Here is a 14,715-nt window from a genome sequence, read left to right on the forward strand (position 1 = left end):
ATCAGCTTGATCAGGAGCCAGAGAGGTCGTTTGTAGACGGTGACTCGGGGCCTGGTTAGAATGGGGAGGAAAGGGCCGGTTCCACCCCCATCTGGTGAGGCCCCATGTGTCTCGTCACTGCAGGCCCAAACCTACCTGTCTAGTGGCCTTTGGAGGATGGCGGTCACCAAGCCGCCAGGGGGAACAGGCCAAGGCACAAAACCTATTCCCACCTGGAGTGGCCTGGCGCCAGTAACCTACTGCAGGGACCAGACACATTTCTGCCAAAAGCCTTTGGGTTCCAAGATTCGTTTCTGAGTCTCTGGGTTCATGGCCGTTAAGCAGTTTGATCAGGAACCAGAGAGGCCATGCCTTCAATTATATAGCTGAGCTGGAGGTGGTTTGTGGGTGTGTCTCCCACATACCTAACTTGTGGCCATTTACTTTCTTGGTAAACTTTGCCCCAAGTTTTTGGGGTCTGACCAGAGGTATAGCAGCAATTTTGGGGTATCTGAAAGTCTGACGGTGCCATCAGGCTGCTGATGCACTCGCCTCACAGATACAGATTGACCTGCTGGCGGCACCATACCCCTGGTGTTCTATTTCTTGACCTCTTACATGTTCTTCTTCAATTTCAAAGGGTAAAATAGAAAGTTGAGTAAAACCATTTGTACTTCCACCACAAATAATGTTATTTGTTTATTGTTTTAGCACTTAAATACTATTGCCTTGAGCCAGAGAGATAGTGCAGTGGGTAGGGCCCTTGTCTTGTATGCTGCCAACCCGGGTTCAATTTCTGGCACTATTAACCCTGCCCAGAGTACCACCAGGAGTGATCCCTGCGTACACAGCCTTGAGCATACTGGGTGTGGCCTCCAAACATAAATGCTATCCTATTGATATTCATTGTTATTTTCTTAACATGTTACTATATTATCAGTGTTTCAGTGTTGTTTCTACTTTTATAGTGTTATTTTATTGGCGGTTTTTGAATTGGAAATTTTGACCATGAGTGATTTTTGACATTTGGATTGTCAACCCTTAAAAACCAATACTTTCATAGTGTTGACTCTTACCATTTTTATGGCACTGAAACATTGTATGCCTGAACCTCTTACAACTTTGTAAATTCCTAAGTAATAATTGAAATTTAAAAAAAGGGTGGAGTAGAATACAGAGAAGAAGCTCCAGGGGCTGAGTGCATGCTTTGCAGGAGGTCAGTATTCCATCCCCAGCACACAGGCCCCCCCGAGCATCCTCAGGAGTAATTCTCAAGTACAGAGCTGGGAAAAGCTCACTGAAAATTGCTGAGTCTGCCCTCAAAAGAAAACAGGAAGGATGGAATAGTGATTGGAGATACAGTTCTAGAAAGAAGAGAGGACTTGGTTAGACAAGAACTTACGACTCTCTTGAGGGCTGGAGCGATAGCACAGCAGGTAGGGCATTTGCCTTGCACGCAGCCAACTGGGTTTGATTCCCAGCATCCCATATGGTCCCCTGAGCACTGCCAGGAGTAATTTTTGAGTGAAGAGCCAGGAGTAACCCTGTGCCTCGCTGGGTGTAACCCAAAAAGCCAAAAACAAACAAACAAACAAAAAAAGAACCAAAAAACAAAAAACTTACGACTCTCAACTAAAATATTTAGATTGCAAGAATTAGGTTTCTGCTGCTTATACCTGTTTTTCATAAGATATAAATGATAAATACACGTGAATGATAAATAGTGAAATTTACAAGTTTTTTTCACTCTTTATTGTACTACAGCTGAAGAAATCAAAAAGCTTCGTAAACAACTAGAAGAAATTCAAAAAGAAAATGGCCGATATATCGAATTACTGAAAGCAAATGACATATGCCTATATGATGATCCCACAATCCACTGGAAAGGAAATCTCAAAAACTCAAAGGTCTCTGTTGTTATTCCCAGTGACCAAGTTCAGAAAAATATCATCGTTTATTCCAATGGGAGTCAGCCTGGTGGAAACAGCCAGGGAACAGCTGTTCAGGGGATAACCTTTAATGTCGGTCATAATTTGCAAAAGCAGACTGCCAATGTGGTGCCGGTCCAGAGGACGTGCAATCTTGTGACTCCTGTGTCTATTTCTGGAGTTTACCCTTCCGAAAACAAACCATGGCATCAGACCCCAGTTTCTGCATTGGCCACCAACCAGCCAGTTCCTCTTTGTCTTCCTGCCACCATTCCTGCTCAAAATATTCTCGAGCTTTCCACCTCTGAAAGCGAATCGAGCGTGCTTGGTGTCACCAGTGGCGCATTGATCTCTGTTCCTGCTGGGCCTGAAGCTCACCAACATCACTCCTTGCAAGCAGGCTTAAGTGATGAAAATTCTTCTGAAAATAAGAGCGGACAAGAGAGCCCCAGCTTATTGAAGAAGACGGTCCCCTGTGCCACAAGCATCCCTTCCAGCTCCTCTGCAGCTGCCCCAAAAGTGTCCCATGGAAACAAGTCTTCCATGAGTACCCAGAATCTCAGAAGTGACTTTCAGACCACCTTTGTTGTTTCTGTCACCACCGCAGTCTGCTCCCAGCCTTCCAGAGCTGTGGGCGAGTCTTTTTCAGCAAGCATTAGCAAGGATAGAGACTCCACGAGTGAAACTGCAGTGGTGGCACCCTCTGCCCTTGGAGGAGAGAAGACCACCTCAGCTGCAGGCACTTTTTCTGCAACCACTCAGGACAGTGCTTGGACTCTCTCTTGCTCTTTGCCCTCGTCAGCAGTTAGCGCTTCAGACTTAAAAAACATGAATAGCCTTACCCGCATTTCCTCAGCGGGCAACACACAGACAACTTGGACTACTTTGCAACTGGCGGGAAACACGATTCAGCCCGTAAGCCAGGCTCCTCCGACTGTCGTGACACCAGTGTTAAGTGAGGCTGGTCCTTGCTCCACCACAAGCTACCACAGTAGACCTGTGACTGCTGGCATGACCTCGAGTAATTCCTTTCCAGCAGAGGGGCAGACAGTCGAGCAGGTCGTTGTGACCTTGCCTTCGGCGCCGTCTCTGCCACTGCAGCAGACACTCATTGCCCAGCCACAGGTGAAGTCTCAGCCACCGAAAAATATCCTTCCACTGAATTCAGCAATGCAAGTGATTCAGATGGCCCAGCCAATTGGGTCGGCTGTTAATGCAACGCCAGCGAATCAGAACGTTATCATTCTGCAACCACCCAGCACCACCCCCTGCCCAACAGTGATGAGGGCAGAGGTGCCCAACCAAACAGTGGGTCAGCAGATAGTGATAATACAGGCAGCTAATCAGAACCCTTTGCCACTCTTGTCTACACCACCAGCTGGTTCTGTTCGACTCCCCGTCAATGGAGCCAGTGCTGTCATAGGATCTAACAGTTCCGTGCAAAATGTTTCGGCCCCACAGACTTTTGGAGGAAAGCATCTTGTTCACATATTACCAAGACCTTCATCCTTAGCAACATCTAGTTCAACGCAAACTTTCTCTGTTACCATGTCAAACCAACAGCAGCCTCAAACCATTTCTTTAAATGGACAGCTCTTTGCTTTGCAGCCTGTGATATCTTCAGCAGGAACTACAAATCAAACGCCTATGCAGATTATTCAGCCCACCACCAGCGAAGATCCAAATACCAATGTTGCCCTGAATACATTTGGGGCTTTAGCCAGCCTCAATCAAAGCATATCACAGATGGCTGGACAGAGCTGTGTACAGCTGTCTATTAGCCAGCCTGCCAATCCCCAAACTGTTGCAAATAGTCAAGCCACCCCAATTAACTGTGTTACATTAACTACTGTAGCGTCATCTATGACAACTGATAATTCAGCCACACTACCCAGTAACTGTAACCTGGTCACTCCCGCCTCTGTGAACACTGGAAGTTCTTTGTCTAACATGAAGTCGAAAAGGTTGACTAAGAAGCCAGGTGCCAAGAAACAGCTAGCCACTAGCAAGCCAGTGTATCCCCTGAACCCAGTCAGAGACGTGGGGAAGTTAGACTGTCCCAGCACTGACAGTTCAGCAGAGCCACCATGTAACGACGGGCTGCTGGAGAACCTTCCCGTTGTGCTGCCACCTGTCACTATGTCCCAGGCCAATAGTGTCAGTGTTTCTGAGGCGCATTCTTTGGATGTCCTGCATTCTGAGTCAGTGATACCTGAGGCTGGATCTGGATCAAAGTCAGCAGAAGGATCTAGGTCACCGTCCCAGGAGCCTGTGACAAATGAACCTTTTGTGTCAGCCCCAGCTCAGTCCAAAGACTCAGACCCCATTCTCCAAGAGACCTCTCAGGATAAGCCAGCAGCTGGTTCGACCCTGTCAGATACTGCCAAATCCTGCACTTCAGCCAATGCATTGGTTCCTTCTCCAAATGATCCCCACACTTTGGTTTCTCAGGTTCCTGGCTTGTCATCTACCACAAGCACTACAATTTCTGACTGTGTTTCTGAGGTAGAAATCATTGCCGAACCCTGTAGGACTGAGCCAGATTCACCAGATACAATGCACGCCACAGGTCTGGCGAAGGGGCAGGGCTTAACGGCGTTGCTTTCTGGTCTTGCTAAAGAAAAAGACCCTCAGAAATCATCCCTTCCAGCCCCGGAGGACCATCCTGAATTTTCTTCCAAAAATTCTAAGCTAGGGGATTCCAGTGTGGATTTACATCCCAAGCAGGAGCTACTACTGATGAGCAGTGACGACAGAGACCCGGGACAGCCTCACCCCTGCCTCCCTGACCAGGAGATCATTAATGGTTCTTTGCTCGCCAATAGGCAGGCCGACTCTCCCATGTCAACCAGCTCCGGCAGTAGCCGGAGCTTCTCCGTTGCGTCCATGCTTCCTGAAACTGCAAGAGAGGATGTGACCAGCAGTGCATCCACTAACACGTGTGACAGCTGTACCTTTGCCGAACAAACAGATATTGTCGCGCTTGCGGCGCGAGCTATTTTTGACCAAGAGAACTTGGAGAAGGGGAGGGCTGGCATCCAAGCTGATACACGGGTAGCCACTGCAAAGCCTTCTGAAGCTTCCTCTCTAGAGGAAGAGCAGTCTTTCAAAGCACAGGTCCCGAAAGAAAACGGCTCCTCTGAGGCGGAAGCAGCACCAAATGAATTTAACTCCCAGGACTCAATGGAAACAACGGTGGAGAGGCCTCTGGAAAAGCCGAGTTGTTCAGTAGGAATCAAGACCTCAACGGCCTCGTTACAGGTGTCGACCTCTCAGCCACCGAGCATCACCAGTTTAAGCGTGAATAATCTCATCCATCAGAGCAGCATCAGCCATCCTCTTGTCAGCTGTGCTGGTTTGTCCCAAACGTCAGAGCAGGCAACCATTCCTGCAACGGTGAATCTGACTGTTTCTTCTAACTCCTACGGCAGCCAGCCCCCTGGGCCATCTCTGATGCCAGAATATTCGCAAGACCAGCTCACGACCATGGCTAGCACCATCGCAAATTCACAGATTCAGGAGCCGTTGCTAAAGCCCAGCCAGGAAAGCCGCAAAGACTCTGCGAAGCGTGCTGTCCAAGACGACCTTCTACTGTCTTCGGCAAAGCGACAGAAACATTGCCAGCCAGTCCCGCTCAGGCTGGAAAGTATGACCCTGATGAACCAACCCTCCGACAGTATCTCTGATCAAACACAGATGATGGTTACCCAGATCCCGCCGAACTCTTCAAACACAGCTGGACCCGTTAGCAACCCCACCCACGGAGATGGCCTTACGCGATTATTTCCACCTGCTAACAACTTTGTGGCCCCCGCATTGAGGCCGACTGAAGTTCAGTGCAGTTCCCAGCCTTCAGTTGCTGAGCAGCAGCAAAATCAGGCCAGTCAACATCTCCAGGCTCTGCAACAGCATGTTCCAGCACAAGGGGTGTCTCACCTTCATAGTAACCACCTCTACTTAAAGCAGCAGCAGCAGCAGCAGCAGCAGCAAGCAGGGCAGTTACGAGAGAGGCATCACTTATATCAGCTGCAGCATCACGTGTCTCACACAGAGAGCTCTGTCCACTCGCAGCCCCACAGTGTCCACCAACAGAGAACACTGCAACAGGAAGTCCAGATGCAGAAGAAAAGGAATCTTGTTCCGGGTGCACCGGCCTCGCAACTTCCCTTACAACCCAAGCACCATGGGACCGAGCAGCCTAGACCCAAGAGTGGCCAGCCCCATCCGCACCACCAGCAGATGCAGCAGCAGCTGCAGCGCCACTTTGGAAGCTCCCAGCCAGAGAAGAGCTGTGAGAACCCTCCAACTAGCCGGAGCCACCACACCCACTCCCAGAATCAGCTCAACCAAGATATCATGCACCAGCAGCAGGATGTCGGAAGCAGGCAGCAAGGATCAGGGGTCGCTTCTGAACACGTCTCCGGACATAATCCAATGCAGAGGCTTTTGACATCAAGAGGCATAGAGCAGCAAATGGTATCCCAGCCAAGTATTGTGACTCGAGCCTCAGACATGTCCTGTCCTCCCCACCGGCCAGAGAGAAATCGAGTTTCAAGCTACTCTGCCGAGGCACTTATCGGAAAGACCTCTTCTAATTCAGAGCAGAGAATGGGCATATCAATTCAGGGATCCAGAGTTTCAGATCAACTTGAAATGAGAAGCTACCTTGAGGTTCCTCGAAATAAGAGTTTAAGCATTCATAATATGCAGGGGCGCGTGGACCACTCGGTTCCCTCGGATATCCGCCTTTCCGATTGTCAGACATTTAAGCCGGGTGGAGTCAGTCAACAGCCCCCGAGTAACTTTGAAGTTCAGTCTTCAAGAAACAACGAAATAGGCAACCCTGTGTCATCATTGAGGAGCATGCAGTCCCAGGCTTTTCGAATTAGTCAGAACCCTGGCCCGCCACCCATTGACCGTCAGAAGAGATTACCTTATCCCCCTGTTCAGAGCATACCAACCGGAAATGCCCTCCCGACGAGGGACAGTGAAAATACATGCCACCAAAGTTTCATGCAGAGTTTACTCGCTCCACACCTGGGTGATCAAGTCATTGGGAGCCAGAGGTCACTCTCAGAGCATCAAAGGAATACCCAGTGTGGTCCATCCTCTGCCATTGAATATAGTTGTCCCTCGTCTCATGAAAGTGTCCATATTAGAAGAGAAAGTGAGAGTCAAAATAGGGAAAGTTGTGACATGTCCCTCGGTGCAATGAGCACCAGAAACAGCACCTTGAATATCCCCTTCTCGAGTCCTTCTTCGTCGGGAGATATTCAAGGCCGGAACACAAGTCCCAACGTTTCTGTACAGAAGTCCAATCCCATGAGAATTACTGACAGTCATGGGACGAAGGGCCACATGAACCCTCCAGCCACCACCAACATGCACGGCATCGCAAGGCCAGCTCTGCCTCACCCTTCTGTGTCGCACGGAAATGCTGATCCAGGGCCTCCCGTACGCCAGACCAATTCTTCAGTTCCCCAGCGATCCAGGCACCCCTTGCAAGACAGCGGTGGCTCCAAAATTCGCCAACCTGAAAGGAGTCGTTCTGGAAACCAAAGACATGCTAATGTCTTTGATCCCAGTCTTCCTCATCTTCCTCTGGCTGCTAGTGGCAGTATGATTCTCGGACGTCAGCAGCCCAGCACCGAGAAGAGAGGGAGTATTGTTCGCTTCATGCCGGATAGCCCACAAGTACCGAATGAGAATTCAGCACCTGACCAGCATACCCTGTCACAAAATTTTGGTTTTCCTTTTATTCCCGAGGGTGGCATGAATCCACCCATAAATGCAAATACTTCTTTCATTCCACAGGTTACTCAGCCCAGTGCCACTCGAACTCCGGCCCTCATCCCTGTAGATCCCCAAAACTCTCTACCCTCTTTCTATCCTCCCTACTCCCCTGCTCACCCTACGCTGTCCAATGATATTTCAATCCCTTATTTTTCCAATCAAATGTTCTCAAATCCTAGCACGGAGAAGGTGAACAGTGGGAGTTTAAATAACCGGTTTGGGTCCATTTTATCTCCTCCCAGACCTGTTGGTTTTGCTCAGCCAAGCTTTCCTCTTCTCCCCGATATGCCCCCAATGCACATGACCAACTCTCACTTATCTAATTTTAATATGACATCTTTGTTTCCGGAAATAGCTACCGCTCTTCCTGATGGCTCAGCAATGTCACCTCTGCTTACAATAGCAAACTCCTCTGCTTCTGATTCTTCTAAGCAGTCCTCGAACAGACCTGCCCACAACATAAGCCATATCTTAGGTCATGATTGCAGTTCAGCTGTTTAAATACCCAGAGACTAAATGTAAATCCGGCGGGTGGGATGACTAATGCATTTGTGTGCATTTGCACATATATGTGTATGTAGTGAGATTGGATGTGTATGTCTGTTGTCTGTATAATCAATTTTCAGTTATTTTCTGAATGTCGGGAAACCCTGTCGAAGATGATGGGACGGGTTGTCCGAAAGAAATTACCCTTCATTTGTTACTGTATGTGTGCTTAAATTTTTTTTTTTTATTTTCAACTTTGACTTTGTAATGTTATATTTCCTAAATTTTAATCAGCTGGAACTTGGGGGAGAGCATCCTGGTGCATACTGGTTAGTAGGAAAGAAGCTATATTTTAAACCTGATTGTTAATAATTTGTGAAATAGATCGTTGAGTTGCTATCCAAAAGTACAGTTTGATGGAACACACAGTGACTCGTAACCAAGTGATGGCTAATGTCAACATGGAGACCATTTATTTTAAACCTATGGGAAGTATTAAGTTAATGTTGAGTTGAATACCCCTGGATAAACTCGCGCAGTCAGCAGATAAATGAGTAGTTTAATCAGCCTTGACTTCAGAAGTTTGGTTTAGGTGGAGACTTTCCTTTTAAATATAATAATTCATAAATTATCTGAATTTTATGTTTTGAAATTAGCAAGCCAGGTTGCCTTTCAGTGTGCCAAGATCCTTTAAGGCAAAGATCTTCCCTAAAGAATTGGCCTTAAAAACAGAAAGCGGAACAGTGAAATACTTAGTTCTCCATTTTGCCCCTTTATTTCGCATCACTCCATCAGGATAAAGTCAATTATATTGTGGAGTTTTATGCATGTGTTCAGTTAAAAATAGTTTGATTAATTGAATTTTGTTTTAATATTCTCTTTTCATTCTATAGATTTGATCTTGAAATAAATTCCCTTATACTTGTATAATCATCAAAACTGATTAGCAATTAATGTGTTTGGAATCCACTATATTTGAGCCTTTTAAAATATTTCTGAGTAGAGTCTTAAGCTCTGCCATTGTTTTCATTTCATTAACTGAGTAAATTTTATTGCATTGCATTTCATTAACTGATTTATATGTTTAATGGCTTTTTGTACCACGTTATCATCTTAAATTGTAGAATTATAATGAAATGATGAATTTGCTCATGATTATGGTATGAAATGGTGCTGCAAAAATTGTCTTTATATCTATCTGTGTAAGTATATGTGTATACAGACATAGATTTTCACGTGCAAGCGAGGCCTGCCATCTGAAGTGGGAAATTGATACCTGAGATCTGCTAAATTTTCGAAAAACTTGAAGTAGGGTTTTTAAAGTTCCACTGAAGTTAATCACAAGTTTCAAAATATTTATATACCTATATATAGATATAGATAAACACACTCAAGTACTGAGTTTTAGAAATGAAGCAGAAAAAAACAGGAAAGTGATTATGTATTATTTTTTGTTGTTACGTTCTGTCCAAAATAGCACTTAGTGGGAGAGATACACATAAATTGTTCGGTCTGCTCTGTTAAGGAAGTGAACCCAAGGGCCAACATTTTATTTATTAAGGCCTCCTTAAAAGAGCCTCCTAATAAGGCTTGTTCAGAGCAGTTACTCCAACAAATACCTCTTCTAAAGACCCAGAAAAAGGGTCTTATGTGCCTCTTCAACTTTTCTTACCAAACTTTACTCTTATTCCTTCCTGCCACTGACTGAAGCAGCCTCTTAGGGACAAAGAATATTGTAAACCAAAAAATCTTCTGTATTTTCTTCCTTCAGAATGGTCATGGGAGTAGTCACTTCATCCAGACAATAGATAGACATGTTAAGTAAAACCTTGAATTGGGAAAAGTGATGTTTCTGACTTTGATTTTTTGTTTTGCGGGGAATTGTATGTGGTGTTGGGGGTCAGCCGGGTACAAGGCAGATGCCTCCGGCTGTGCTGTACTATCGCTCCCACTCACTTTTTTTTCTTAATTTATAATTTTTTATTTAATTAAGGAACTGTGATTTACAAAGTTATAAGAGATTTTTTTTTTGCTTGTTTTTTGGGGCCACATCTGGTGGTGTTTAGGGCTGACTGCTGGATCTGCACTCAGGGATCACTCCAGGTGGTGCCTGGGGGACCATATGGGATGCTGGGGAATGAACCCAGGTCAACCAAGGCAAGGCAAACGCCCTAACTGCTTTACTATCACTCTGGCCCCTCTGCCAGGTTTTTAATATCTGAATTCTAAGTTTTAAAATTCCTGTTTTTCTTTGTACTTGAAAATTTCAGCTCACTGATTTCGAGGATGTTTTTTAATATGGTTAGTTATTCAGTCTGTCTTTTTCTCTTGTCTGTCTCTTGGTCCCTTCTCCTCTACCTGTCACGTGAATGCACAAGTACACGAACACACACAGTGTCTTCTATTGAGCTCCAAAGAATTGTGGACTATAGATTTAATTGGAACAGAGTGACAGGCTAAGGAGAAGCAGCTCAATTTGAAGACTTGAGGGAAGGCCTCAAACCCTAGTACTGTATTTTTCTATTGTATTGATTGCATTTTTATTTTTTCTGCTCAGCTTTGTTCAGAGATTGCATCTGTATTTCTTGCAACTTTGATTCTAGGAATATTACACTTTGATCCCAGATCTCTACAGCACAAGAGAGGCGTAAGAAGCTAATTTGACTGTCTAGGGAAAAAAAGTGATGGTCTGCAAATAACCAAGCTGTCACTCACATAGAGTTTTAATTATTTTATGGATTATGAATTATAAATCATTTTATGTTTGCACTCGATTCTGAAAGCATTCAGAAATGTGAATCTGATTTAAAAACACCAACATATTAATATTTAGCAGTATATTAACTTTTTGATAATTAAAGCTACATGGTTGAAGGAATTTATGTTTAATATCTATCAATATGAATGCAATTTTGGCAGAGAAATCAGAAAGTCGGCTTTGGTTATGATGACTTTAATGTTATTCTGGCTTGCTAATATATGACTATAGAAAGAAAAACAATTTCCAAAAATAGGTTATACTTTCTGGATTTGCATATACTCATGAGCCCCTGCTCTCTCTATTTCAGTGTTGGTTTCCGTCTTCCCCTCCACTGCTAAGGTTCAAACCTAAGTCCTCCAATTCTCAGTCATCGGCCTATATATTCCCACTCACCTCTCAACGTTTGACTATATAGGATCAGTTTCAGAGACGAAGTAATTCCTCTAAAACCAGTAATTTCTAATGAAATGGAAAATGTATTCCTGTGTCTGTGGTTTGGGGCTGTTCCTAGCACAGCTCAGGAGACCCAGGGGTGCTGGGGACTGAACCCGGGCCCCCTGTGTGCAAAGCAATGCATCAGCCCATTCAGCTCTCTCTCTGCTCCATCGAATATAATTTTTTCAAGTGTCAGTCATGGATAAAAGAAATAAAGTTTGCTGGTATTTATTTCTTTATTCTTACTGTGTTGACCTGTGCAGGTTGTTTGGGATATTTTGTGCCACTTCAGGAAATGTATTTTTGTTTTGAATGTAAGCCCTTTTGGTGATGGCACTGTCTTTCCAAGGAGAATTTCACAGTGATCATGCTTTATAAAAGTTAATTAATCGGAAATGTGGAAAGAGACAAAGGGGGAAAAAAACTAAAGCAACTTTTATTCACAGGGTGAATTGCAGCGAGTTCTCCAATGACCCTTCTTAAAATAAAAAATTTATTTCAGAATTTTAGAGACAATTCATTTGCCTTGTTCTTGCCTTCTAGCATTAGCCATTTTGTGGGAGACGCTATAGTTCATGCTCTCAAAAAACGTGAAATGCGTTTCAACGAGTAAAGTTTTACTAGTTTGAGAAAGGGTAAAGACCTATGAATATGCATGTTCTTAGCATTGTCATTCTTTGATACCTCAGCTCTTATTTTTATCCATCTCTCTGAACAGGTAGCAGGGAAGCTGGTCATCTTTTGCCAGTGTGACTACTCCTTTGCCTTGAAATGTTTATGGACCCACCGTAGTGGGTTACGCTCCCAAATCACTATGTCCTGATTGCTGACCTTGGGAACTATTGTATCTCCCATGCTATTAAGGGGTAACCAGAAGTCCTTGAAATAAAGTTAGTTCCAAATTGATGTAAAATATTTAACGTGCCATATAGCTCTTTTTTTGTTTGTTTGGCAGAGGGATGCCTCCCGGTGGTCCTGGGCCACGAGGCTGCATCTTTGGTACTTAGGAGGCCCACATAGTGCCCGGGGTGAGCCCAGGACTGTGCATGCCAACTTGAGCTGCAGCCCTTTGTGCTATCTAGAGAGATGAGTTTGCTCCAGTCTTCTTTTTTTTTTTTTCTCTCCTTTCAAACATGGAGATTAAACATGCGAGGCATGTACTGAGCTGCAGCCACTGAGCTACAGCCTTGTCCCCTGTTCCTTATTTTGATGAATTTGTATTTTTCCCATGAAGGATCGAAGAAAGGGTAAAAGTCATTCATAGTACGATGACTTTTGATTGAAATCCTTGGGAACCTGGAAGTTATTGTAGTCTTGTAGTCTGTATAAGTAAGTCTGTCCTTTTTCTGAGATTTTCTGGAAGTCATGTCTTATGGCTTATGTCCCTTATGGGCATGTACACCCAGAGGGCAAGATGAATTAGTGTGAGTTTAATTTGTGAGTGATGGTTCTGTGATACCTCTATGCAAATCAAAGGCAAGAAATTAGTTTCTTCTAAAGATTCCTTTTTGGCTGACGACTGCCATTTCTCCTCCCAGAGTACAATAGAAAAACGTCTTGCTTTGGATTTTATCTTAACCAGATCTCTCTGCATTCTACACTTTCCATGTGAGTCTCTGAGTCTTTGTTTGTCCTAGAGCCTGTAGTTTAGCTATCAGGTTTAGATTGAGACATTCAGATGCACCAGTAAGAACTATGGAAAACCTTCTTGGACACAGAACTTCAATTCTGCCCACATGCCTCGACCCTGGTACTGCACTTTACCCAAAACTGTGCCTCTGGTCCTACGACCAGCCATTGGGACATAATCACTCACCTTCTCCTCTATGATAGCAAAAGACCAGCCAGGATGGTACATGCTATGAAATCAGACACCTGGAAGACAAGAACAGCTGATGTTTCTCACTATTGCCTTACCATTCTCTGAGCCATCTTTGATGCCGATCTTGTATAAAAAAAAAAAAGCAAAAAAAAAACTTACTAGTTAGAAGCAAAACTCCTTTTAATCACAGAGTTCATATGTGGTGGTCATTAAATGTCTTTATTTCGAGATTTGCACAAATTCTATTAACTATAATCTTTTTCTGTTACAGAACAAAAATGTTCAGATGCTTTGCAGACATGAGCCAACTTGGGTTGAAAATATTGAACATAATATCCAAGTGGATGTTATTTTTACATAGCTGCATAATCTGCCATTAGAGATTTTACAAGACAGAAGATAGCTCTCATTTGTAAATTATCACTTTTTTAAAAAAAAATGATCATTACTTTTTGGGGTTTCCATTGTCTAGCTATACTATGTCATAGGAACTTGACATTTCCTCCATCTGAATCATCGCATAGCTTTTCTCAATCTGTTTCTCTACCCCCCTGAGTCTTAAATCCATTTTTCATCTGTGAGGCCACTGAGGCACTAAACTTGACTATATCAGTAACTTGTAAGGGGAGTTGAACGATTGTTCTTTCAAGAAGGGGCCAGACAGTGTTTCTTAAAATGCTGCAGTTATTACTGTGAAGAAAAGACTTGCTTCCTTTTCCAACAGGCCATATATATGTATGTATATATACATATAGGTAAAGAGATATATGTTCATTTAGGTAAAAATAGGTGGAAAAAACAGAACATAATTACCTTCACAACTTATAGATTCACTGGGTGAAAAGCTTACTGTAAGGCGGTTACCAGATTGAAAAACAACTGTAGTGCTTTCCTAGTGTAATATTTGTATCTATATTCATGCCAGCAGGATCAGCTGCGCACTGTCCTATTACTGTAAATCATCTGGCTTATCATGCTAATGGGAACTAATTTGTTTTGTAATGGAATCCAGAGCAGATATGTATAAATAAGATCAGGATTGTCCTACAATTGTAAATAAGAATAGGTCCTGTTTATTTTGACATCTTTTTACAAATGCATTGTATTAGGGTGTGAATATTCTGAACCATGCTCTTGTTTAAAGTTTTGAAATTTTTATTGGTAAATGTAACATTTTAATGGTTGTAATAATTATTTGTATAGATATGAATATAGTATTTTATTTAAGAAAATAAACTTTGCACTTTTGCATTGTGAATTGCCTTTCATGATCATCTCAATTATGCCATGTAAGTGTGTGTGGGGGTAGGTGGGTGTGGGTGGCTGTGTGTGAGAGAGAGAGTGAGAGAGAGAGAGAGTGAGTGTGTAAGGACACACTGTCCCAGCTAGCTGATACCTTTGCATACTGAGCTGAGGATGGCCTCAACCACAGTGACCTTGAATTGGATTTGAAAGTGAATGAATACAAATTGTTTCATTTTAGGAGTAGTTGGAGTACTTAAAATTTGGTA

General features: G+C 43.7%; 1 protein-coding gene across 2 annotated transcripts in view; it reads left to right on the top strand.

The window, feature by feature from the left end:
• Nucleotides 1–14,462, top strand: part of USF3 (upstream transcription factor family member 3) — a 63,634-nt gene extending 49,172 nt beyond the window's left edge. For both annotated transcript variants that reach the window (XM_056109212.1, XM_056109213.1), the window contains exon 7: nt 1,744–14,462. In XM_056109212.1, coding sequence (XP_055965187.1) covers nt 1,744–8,201 — 6,458 coding nt within the window. In that variant the 3' untranslated portion in view covers nt 8,202–14,462. The remainder of the gene's footprint in view (nt 1–1,743) is intronic.
• The last annotated feature ends 253 nt before the right edge of the window (nt 14,463–14,715 follow it).

Source organism: Sorex fumeus, unplaced genomic scaffold (genome assembly GCF_029834395.1).
Source record: "Sorex fumeus unplaced genomic scaffold, SorFum_2.1 ptg000265l, whole genome shotgun sequence".
Taxonomy (NCBI): Eukaryota; Metazoa; Chordata; class Mammalia; order Eulipotyphla; family Soricidae; genus Sorex; species Sorex fumeus.